Genomic DNA, 10,864 nt, shown 5'->3' with positions numbered 1-10,864 from the left:
TAGACATATTAGTCTAAGATATGGATATTTAAGTGAGTTGATTCAAAGAGGAGTCATCTCAATATCCTATGTGAGATCAAGTGAAAACTTGGCGGATCCGTTTACGAAGCCACTAACTAGAGATTTAGTGGAAAAGACTTCTAAAGGGATGGGACCAAAACTCCCTAAACCGGTTCACAATTGAGGGTAACCTATCTTAATACTAGTAACTTTACTAGTGTTAGGTTCAATAGGTAAAAACAAATCAATGTGTGAACAAATGTGATAAGTACTATATGTCCCATCCTATAAAGTTGTGAAGTACTTAGTGAGTTACCAATTTGAGGGTTAGACTTTTAAAAGTCTTTAATAGAATTCAGTTTGGAAAACAAGTATTTTGGTAACAAATACTGTAAGAATTCTACCTATATTGACCTGAGGGTGGTGCCGCCCTAAATGAGAAATAGGGAGTATATTTTTTCTCAACAAGGTCAATGAATAGAATGTGCACAAGGCCATTAACCGTGCAAAGCGAGACATGAGGTCTTGGGTGAACCTAGCAAAGGTGTGTGTGTCATTACCGTTTTATTATAACGAAAAGTTGGTTCAATGCTTTGTCAACCAAATTTTCAATAAAATTTGTGATGATTACACTATGGTTAAGTTCAAGTTGAAAAACACTTAACTTTATGCACTTAAGCAAGGACTCTATAGAGAGTGTTGATTTATTCAATCAAAGTGGGGGGTATATGAGATATTTGATTGATTAAATAAAGTGTTACAATGAGGTATCACAAATTTTAATCTAGTGGGGGAATGTTATATGATTTATTATATAATATAATGTTTAAGATTAAAATTGTGATATGTTATATATATCATTACATATAATATAATTAGGAATTATATGCATGTAATAATCACAATATTATGTGATTGGGAGATACATATAGTTGTAACATATAAGAGGTGGAGTTAATATTTTGTAACTTCCACATGATCACTAATTAAGTGGGTAAAGAGTGGTTACACAACTTAATTTTTAAAATTCAAAAACTATAATTCAAATATAGTTGTTGAGGATTGAATTTTATCATTTATATTGTGTATAAGTGATATAAAATAAAGTGGGAATGGTTTGGAATAGGTTGGAGTGTTATTTGCAAAAGCTGAAAAATTTAGTAACTAGTAACTAGTTACTATTTTTTTCAGCATTAATAGTAAAACGTTTTTTGCCATTGGGATGGCTTTGAACAACTCCCATAACCTCCAAATCACCCATTTAATCCCATTTACACCCCATTAAGAAATGGTAACAGCCATTGAGTGTGTGATGTTTGAATTTCAAAGTTTGTGATCCTAAACACTATAAATAGAGGTCTTGGTTCACCCTTTGAGACATACTCTTCTCTTCTATTTTTCAAACACAAAGCTAGAGAGTTCTAAGACTTGATAATTCCTAGAAGTATTTCCACAAAGCCCTTTTCATAGAGGGGGAAATAATCTTCTTGGACAAAGGTGTAGAAACTTTGTTCAAGCTTTTGGTGATCCCCATCTCCCCTTTGGATACAGTTTGTTCTTCTTTCTTATTTTGTTCTATTCTCAAGTTTTATATTGTTTTCTTGTTCTCCTCTAAACACTCTTATATATATACTATCATATATTTATATATTGACTATGTAGTACTATATATATTATATATACATACTATATATACACTCTTTATTTCTCTACTATATATCATCTATTATATATATATTCTATATCATATATATACTCTATTATATATATTCTATATCATATATATATATACTCTATAATATATATACACTATTATACATATATATGCTTTTATATAGTTTACATTTACTTGTATTTTTGAGTTTTGAGTTGTAACTCTTTTCCCTTTATTTGTATTTTGTGCTTTCGGATTGTAACTCTTTATTTAATATATTGTCCTTGTAATATTTTGTTTAGAGTTGTAATTGTCTTAGTCTTTTATTCATCTTATTTTATTCTTCCATTGTAATCTCTCTATTATTTCTAACATATACCATATAACAAATATACCTTACAATAGAAATATGTATATATATATAATAATAACAAATAAAAATAAAAATATATACCATGCTTATAAAATTATATGTCATGTCCAACAAAAATACAATAAAAAATATAACTTAAATATTATTTTTTAAAAAATAATATACTGTATAACAAGAAATACATATACAATATATACCATGACAACAAAATTATATACCACTATTATATATATAAATTAAAAATTAATTTAATATTATTTAAAATAAATAATATATATCATACAATTAACATATATAAAAAAATTATTAAATATATATAGCCTGCTAATAAAATTATACACATACATTAAAATATTTGTATTATGGTAACAAAATTATATACCACTATTATATATAATAAAATAAAAAATAAATATCATATAAGAATAATAATATATCATATAATAAAATAAAATTATACTGTACAACAAAATCTACATACTAACTACCCATATAAAATTGACATAATTTTAAAATAATAAAAAAAAAATTAACAGAACTAATATAGATATATCATAATAAATTTAGGGTCCTTTTCATTTTTATACTTCTAAATATTTTTTTTTTTTGCATTTTTACGGAATTTTATATAGAAATCTCTATTGCATGCAACTAGCGCTGCAACCTAAATCGCAACAAAAAATTGTATAAAAACCCTATTGCAACGTTGCAGCGTTGGAACCACTTTAGAAAACCAAACCGTAATTTTTTTTTTTTAAAAAAATAATATATAGGGTAATTCTCCATAAATTTACTAATTTTGTTTTAGAAATATAAATAATAAATAATATAAAATAGTTATTTCTTTTTAAAATAAGAATATTTAGTTACATATACAGTAGAACCTCTATCTAAGAATACACTTGGGACCAAGAAAATAATATTCTAATTGAGAGGTTATAACTAAATAGAGTTACACTTGAAAAAAAAATCAAAATATCAAAAAATATCAATGTAACAAAAATGCCAATAAACAATTCTTAATACTATATTATATTAAAGTTATTTTCGAGTACATATAATATTTATACATGTACTATAATTTGAAATAAAATTATTAATTCTACATAAGTAAATTTATAAAATATATGTATATATTTTTTTAAGATGTAATTATTCTTATATAGAGGTATATTTTATTAATACGGGACTTAAAAAATGTATAACTAATTACAATATAGAGGTTATTCTTATTTATAACTGGCCCAAATTGGGACTTCATTTTTTTATAACAAATTAGAAGTTATTCTTGAATAGAGTATTCTTGAACAAAGATTCTACTGTACTATGATTTGGCGTCATTTAATTTCTCATTTAATCTGTGTTTTTTTCTCATTAAAAAAAATCTGCATTTATCTTTTTTTCCTAAAAGAAAAATATATTAGTGTAAGTAAATGAATGTAGCTCCAGGGTTCTCTCTGCCAATGAAAGAAAAGAAAAATTCATTAATGTAATTATGGAATGATTTTTTTCTTAATTATAATCTTAAAATTGCAAAATCATGGATCCCTGAGAGAGAGAGAGAGAGAGAGAGAAAGAGTTTCAATCTCATGGAGCTGTGAGAATATTTCCGAGAAAGAAACTTTCTGATATACTCTTCAAATCTAATTCCTTTTCTCCAATTCTAATTCCTGCAAATCGGTAAATCTCAGAACTTTCCTTCGACTCTCCTCTCAGATCTTACTTTTTTCCACTTTAAATTAACCTATTTTGTTAACTAGATATGATTAACTACCCCTCTTACCAATCTTCCAAAATCAGAAATTTCATGATTCCCATTTCTCTGTTTGTGTAAATCGTGATCTGGGTATGATTTTTTTATTCAATTTTCGAAGCATTAGCTAAATTTTTGCAGTAGAATGAGCAATTATTCATTTGGGTCTTCTGGAACTCCTAAGTCTTTCAGTGCATACCCAAGAGGTGATTTTGATCTAGAATCTGGAACCATCAAAAGAGTCCGCAAGTATAAGAATTCACGTTTACATCCCATGAAAATGATCAATTCGATTCGAAATCACCTGCATTATTATTTCAAGCTCCACCCCATTTTATGTTTTCTTGGATCATTGTCCCTTGGAGTCTCAGTTTTCTTAGTTTTTTCTCTTTATGAGAGCCGTTACAAGATGATGAATGGTTATCAAAGTTATAATGTTGAACCAGATAAGTATCCATTTCCCAAGCTTCAAAATTTAGTAATGGTTGCTGGGCATTCAATTTATACTAGCAATGGCTGTGGAAAAGTTGATGAGGAGAATTCTTGGTTTTTGGAGCCTTATCAGAAGAATCCAGGTCAAGCTGCTACTTTTCTATCTCATATAGAAGGAGGAGTTGAACTTGCAGCCAAAGATGAAAATGCCTTACTTCTGTTTAGTGGTGGAGAAACTAGGAAAGATGCTGGTCCAAGGAGTGAGGCACAGAGTTATTGGGCTATTGCTGAATCAAAAGGATGGTTTGGTGAGTTACTGTTATTGATTTTTGGGTGGAGTTCATTGTTGACTAGAATTGTGGTGTTTTGTGCTTTATTTGTTTATGACAGGTTGAGTGAACACACTGGGCATTTTCTGCTCTGTTTAATTGTTTTAGTACTATGAATTTGAGTTTTTATGGTGCCATATTACTACACCTGTTATTTTCTTATGGAAATTCTTTGTCTTGATAATTCTTAGGTAAAGGAGAGAATATTAAATCAAGGGCACTTACTGAAGAGCATGCAAGGGACAGCTTTGAAAATCTTCTCTTCAGTGTGTGCCGGTTCCGAGAACTAACAGGCACCTATCCTCAGAACATAACAGTAAGTTCAATTTACTCGAAATCTTCTCTTACCCTTTTCTGTTTTGTGTTTGATATTAAATGTGGATTCTCTTTGAAAGTTGTTCTGATCATCAAGTTATTCCTAATGACACATCTCATATTATAAATATCAAGATAGAGTATGACTGATTGAACTACACGTTTCTCTGCTCTATGGTGCAGTATATGTTTGTCATTAGCAGGAAAAATGTCCACCGTGATAATAGACGACGTGAACATGTTTTGTTAGTATAGGATTTTAGGGTAATTTATAGAAGAGTGTTTCATTTCTTAGAGCAATTGTGGGACTCACTTGTACAGTAACTAGGTTACAACCTGGGGCATTGCAACTTTGATGTTTTTTTCATTATGTTTTTTCTTAGCTTAATACCGACTATTCTGTTACCAGGTGGTAAGCTATGATTTTAAGGCTGAGAGATTTTCACAGCTGCATCGATCTGCATTAGGCTTTCCGGAATCTAGGTTTTTCTTCTTGGGCACTCCAGCTACCTCCTCTGCAAGAGCAGCAGCTGAGAAAGGCGAGGCACTGGTGCGAACTCAGTTCAAAGAAGACCCGTATGGGTGTAGAGGATCACTTCTTCGTAAGAAACTAGGGCGTGATCCTTTTCACAGAACAATTCCTTATCCTATTGGTTGTCCTGAGATTGAAGGTCTTTTCAGATACTGTGGAACTGATCCTTATCCAGCCTCCCTTCCGTGGGCTTAGTAAAACTTTTACTTACCTTTGATCCCTACAACCTAAACAAAAACAATAGTTTTGGAGTCTTGGGTTACTTTTTTTGGGTTCAAATCTTTAATTATAGAAGAAATTAGAAATATTGGTTAGGTGTATCATATACCAAAAGGAGAAGAATTATTTGACTATTGTGTCACTATGAAAGGCTGGGGGTATGGTAATTCACTTCTGTGTAAAATCATAATAAAAGACACAGAATGTTGTGCTATGTAACCTGTCATTCATATGTACATTAATAATGCTGTTGTGTCATATTAAATTTTGAGTTTAAGCCCCTTTAAAGAATTCGAAGTATTATTGTGCATTCAAACACTTCTTTTGTTCCAAGATTGATGTGAATGAAAGTCTACTCTTTAAGCTGTAATGCAGCTATAAAACTGGGCTCCTTTATGTTGCCCATAGAATTTTTATTTATATTTATATAGAAATTACAGCTCTTGATGGAAGTACACAAGAGACCCAGATACAATGCTAATGCCTAATTGCATTATGTGGCAAGGCTTATTACTTCACACAGAGAATAATAGTTTAATAGCTTGATTTCCTTTAGCAGATTGTTTCAGTTGACTGAAAACACTACCCAGTTTTCTTCATTAAGGGACAAGTTGAAGCTCCATCTTCAAGGATACCACTATCCGAGCTTGAAGAACCCTTTAAAAGACCTCCCAGTAGTTCTCCGCGATCATAGAAGAACTGCACCTTCACAATCTTCTCTTGTTCATCTAGCTGCAATTTCAGACAGCAAGGAACTCATTTGATTTGTAAGTTTCTCATGCCTAGAATTACTTAAATGATGTGTATATTTTGTATTGTCACATAACATTATCATGCTAACCATGTCCAAATCAGTTGATCGGATACAATAAACAATATAACTGATAAACTGAGAAAAGGGATAGTAGGAGATACCTCGAAAATGGACATGCCAATGAATTGAACCATTTCTCCAGTAGGGGCATGACCCTTGAAAGGGCCTTCCATATAACCCCAGTGCCGGAACTTGTAAACAATAACAGGTGGGCCAGAGTAGACATGAAGAATTTCCACAGCAAATCCTCGAGGAAAGGTGGTCGTGAAAGCACGGTGAGAAGAATCTGCTGTTTCTTCTGCTGGGTTGTAGCACCGCAAGCTGTCTGGTAAGGAAGTCTGCAATAAGTTGTTGTATCCTCCCCCAAGCATAGCCACTTGTTTTAAACTCAAATCTTTCCTTCCTATACATATAGTTCCATTCTCCTTTCAAAGCATATGACACACAAACATGAATTTCTTATCTGAACAATAATAAAAATCTACTTACCATTTATGCTGACAGTGTACTTGTTTGGATCAACAGTTTTGTAGTCCTCAGTGCTTTTCTTGTGGAACATCTCCATTTCCCATGTCTTCACAAGGTTTTGCACTTTCTCTTCAAGTGACCCTGTTGGCCATATCTACCACATATACATATATACATATAATTTTTAATGATCACAACAGATTATAAGTACCAAAATGAATATAATATGTACTTATTATGGATATATATATAGTACCTTTGTTCTTCCTTCTTCAAATAGCTTGTTCACAACATCATAGTTGGGAGGAACTCCATACACCCATTTGGTGTTTTTCTCTGCTTCTCCATACATATGTGTACGGTACTTGTCTTCTTTAACTTCCCCAGATGCCATCTTAGCTAATCTTTAGTCTCAAGAGTTTATAAGATTTTTTAGCTGTTTTACTTGGGACACTTTCAACTTCTGCTGATAAGAGTTCTTTCTTATACAGATTCCAAAAGAAAATTCACTGTCACTACTCACTAACATCTAATTTTGAGGAGATTAAGACAGAAATGAGTAATAAAAATTCAGGGAAAAGATAATATATGTTGTGGTTTAAAATATATTTTGAATTGCTAAGAGTTGACTTGAAGTTTGATTGAGTCAATCAAAAAAAAAAAATTGAATACCTTTGAAATAAAACTATTTATTTATGAAAGTTATAAGTTAGTCATATATTTGTTATACATTTCTAAACATGTAAAACAAGACAAAAATAAAAAATTAGTTGACTATATTTAAAATGAATAATTTATAACATCCATATATAAATTTTTTTAATCATTCCTAGTCAATTATGTTTTGTTATTGATTTAACAACACAATTGTCACGATTCTCATCTCTGCTTTTGAAATTTCAACATATTTCCACCATTCAAATATTTAACTATTTTTCAAGCCAAAAAAAAAAAAATGTAAGAAAGAGTAACATAGATAATTTGTAAAAATTGGCAATTAATAGATGAGAGAGGCAGAATATATGTAATTAAGTCATTTTTCTTTTAAAGATAATAAGTCGATCTAAAGATGTGGGTTCTATTCATGGTATTAAAAATTTTAGAGTTGCCCTAGCGATTTTACACTTTATGTTTGTTTGTCAATGATACCATTTTGTTTGCCTGTGGTAATGAAAATGAAGCAAAGGTGTTGTTCAAGTGCCTATCCTTGTATTAGAAGTGGTCTAGCCAGGTTTGTAATAAAGCCAAGAGTAGTGTTTTTTTTCTCCAATAATATGGAGAACATCAGGAGAGACTCTATCCTCCAACTCCTAAGCGTTTCTCAAATGCACGGGGAGGAAATACATCTAGGCAATCGGTTTGTCTTTGAAAGAAGGAAGACTATACCAAGCTGAGAGAAAGCATGGTAAAGTGGCTGTAAGGTTGGAAGTTTAAGTTGTTGTCCTATGCTAGTAGGCACGCTGCTTCTTTGCCAATTTATGTCATGTCCACTAATAAAGTTCCTCTAGCTTTTTGTCGGGAACTTGATGCGCTGATCAGAAAATTTTGGTAGTTTGGAAACTTTGACAAATAGAGATTTATGGCTTTCAAATCTTGGGATACTATTTGTCAACCTGGGTGGTTTGGGTTTAAGGAAGATTGAAAGTATGAATCGAGCTTTTTTGGCCAAACTTACCTGGAGTTTACTGAGTAAGGAGCAAAAATCTTAGGTCTTTTGTCTCTTGAGTAAATATTGTTATCATGATAATTTTTAGGCATGGAGTCAAAGTGTAGCGACTCAATCTTGTGGAAGAGCATCTTAGATACTAGAGACATCATCAAACACGAATCAATAACTTTGGCTGCTAAGGGAGATTCTATTGATGTTTGGAGGCAATCGTGGATTCCCTCGTTAAATCATCATAAGTTTGATGATCTTATGGAGAGTCTTCGACCCTGTGGCTATACAATCAAGATGGTGGTTGATTTATCATCTGGTTCTAGTTGGGATCTTGAGAAGATATTACAGATTTTTGGAGAAATTCTTGGTGAAAGAATCATGGCTATCCCACCAGTTCCGCTTCCACACTCAAATAAGTTAATTTGGAAAGCAAGAAAGAATGGTATTTTATCTGTAAAGGATGCTTACTATATGGACCAAGCTCATTGTTTTGCCCTTAGAAAAGAAATTTGGAATCGTATATGGAGTCCAAAAATTCATCCGAGATTGGCCATTATGCTATAGCAAGTTTTGAATGATTCCCTTCCTACATGTTCGAGATTGCCTTTTTTAAGAGTCGAAGAGTGTGTTTTCTATGCTAGCTCTAAAGAAGATTGCTTACATATTTTTTGCGACTGTAACTTTGTCAAAGCAATATGCTGAAGGGAAGGTAGAGACCTTTAAAGCTAGGTTTGTGGCCAAAAGCTACGCACAGTGAATCGACATCGACTATGAAGATACCTTCTCTCCTATGGCAATGCTTAAATTCATTCACATTCTTCTTTCTAAAGCTACCGCATATGATTATAAGATATGGTAAATAGATGCGAGACTGTTTTTCTAAATCGCGATCTTGGTGAAACCATATATATGGAACAACCAGAAGAGTATTTATTATCAGGTAATGATCGAAAGGTGTGCAAGTTTCTTAAATCCATTTATGGATTGAAGCAAGTCTTCAGATCATGGAATATCACATTTAATAAAACTATTAAAGAGTATGACTTTGAACAAAATGAAGAAGAAGCCTGTGTATACAATATACTAAGGGTAATATAGTGGTATACCTAGTTCTTTATGTTGATGACACTCTACTTATTGGAAATAATGTGGAAATGTTATCAGATGTAAAAAAGTGGTTAGCCGACAAATTCCAAATGAAGGATTTGGGTGAAGCAAGCTATGCTCTCAGGATCAAAATCTATAGAGATAGAAAGAGGAGAGCATTAGTACTTTCTCAAAAAACTTATATCGATAAGGTGCTAGAAAGATTCCCAATAGAGAATTCCAAAAAAGAACAATTACCGTCTAGACATGAAATTACTCTATGCAAGGATCAATGTCTAAAAACACTTCAAGAGGAAGAGGACATGAGAAAGTACCTTATGCATCAGTAGTTGGGAGCTTAATGTATGCAATGTTGTGTACAATGCCTGACATATGCTACGCTGTGGGGATTGTTAGTCATTATCAATCTACTCCAGGTTTGGAACACTGGATTGCTGTAAAGTACATTCTCAAGTATCTTCAGAGAATGAGAGATCTCATGCTTGTATATTCCGGTGAAGAGTTAAATCCTACTGGATATATTGATTCTAATTTTCAATCAGACAAAGATAGTCGAAAGTTGACATTTGGGTCAGTATTTACTCTTGGTGGAGAAGCTGTAGTCTGGAGAAGCATTAAGCAAACTAGTATTACAAATTCAACCATGGAAGCAGAATATATAACAGCTTGTGAAGTAGCTAAGAAAGTGGTTTGGTTGAATAAATTCTACATAACTCTGCAAGTAGTTCTAGAAGTAGAAAAACTACTAATGCTCTACTATGACAACAGTAGAGTGGTGGCTAACTCTAAAGAACCAAGGAGCCATAAGAGAGGCAAGCATATGAGAGGAGTACCATCTACTAAGGAATATAGTAGAGAGGTGATGTGACGGTCTTGAAGATCGCTTCAAAACATAACCTGGCAAATTCATTCACAAAGACGCTACCAACGAAATTTTTTATGGGTCATATTGCTAATATTGGATTAAGGGAGACGCCCAATTTATTTTTAGGAAAAGTGGGAGATTGTTAGGGTTTATGCCTTAAAAAGCTTGTAAATACATTTTTTATTATTAAATAAAGAGTAAAACATTTGATATATGTGTGGATGTTAAATTATTAATATTTATTATTGAATAATTTATATTAAATATTAGAAAATTCCTTATTCATATATAAGGCTATGACTGTAGCTGTACAGAGAACTAAGACCATTAAGTTATAAATGAA

At 31.9% G+C, this 10,864-nt stretch overlaps 2 protein-coding genes across 3 annotated transcripts; one reads left to right on the top strand and one right to left on the bottom strand.

The window, feature by feature from the left end:
- The first annotated feature begins 3,383 nt into the window (after positions 1-3,383).
- LOC115713222 (uncharacterized protein C57A10.07) lies at positions 3,384-5,990 on the top strand. Its single transcript, XM_030641707.2, has 3 exons — positions 3,384-4,520; positions 4,733-4,857; positions 5,266-5,990. The coding sequence occupies exons 1-3, from the start codon at positions 3,926-3,928 to the stop codon at positions 5,581-5,583; spliced, it is 1,038 nt and encodes a 345-aa protein (XP_030497567.1). The 5' UTR covers positions 3,384-3,925; the 3' UTR covers positions 5,584-5,990.
- Positions 5,984-7,465, bottom strand: LOC115713227 (pathogen-related protein). 2 transcript variants are annotated; one of them, XM_030641718.2, is made up of 4 exons: positions 7,146-7,465; positions 6,911-7,043; positions 6,523-6,746; positions 5,984-6,339 (listed from the first exon to the last, which is right to left on the bottom strand). In XM_030641718.2, exons 1-4 carry the CDS (start codon positions 7,281-7,283, stop codon positions 6,190-6,192), a joined length of 645 nt encoding a protein of 214 aa, XP_030497578.1. In that variant the 5' UTR covers positions 7,284-7,465; the 3' UTR covers positions 5,984-6,189. The 2 variants fall into 2 exon arrangements, with proteins under 2 accessions (XP_030497578.1, XP_030497572.2); XM_030641712.2 differs by having other exon boundaries at positions 6,523-6,824; positions 7,146-7,451.
- Between the last annotated feature and the right edge of the window lie 3,399 nt (positions 7,466-10,864).

This window comes from Cannabis sativa, chromosome X (genome assembly GCF_029168945.1).
Source record: "Cannabis sativa cultivar Pink pepper isolate KNU-18-1 chromosome X, ASM2916894v1, whole genome shotgun sequence".
Classification (NCBI taxonomy): domain Eukaryota; kingdom Viridiplantae; phylum Streptophyta; class Magnoliopsida; order Rosales; family Cannabaceae; genus Cannabis; species Cannabis sativa.
This window is presented reverse-complemented; position numbering and strand designations above follow the sequence as displayed.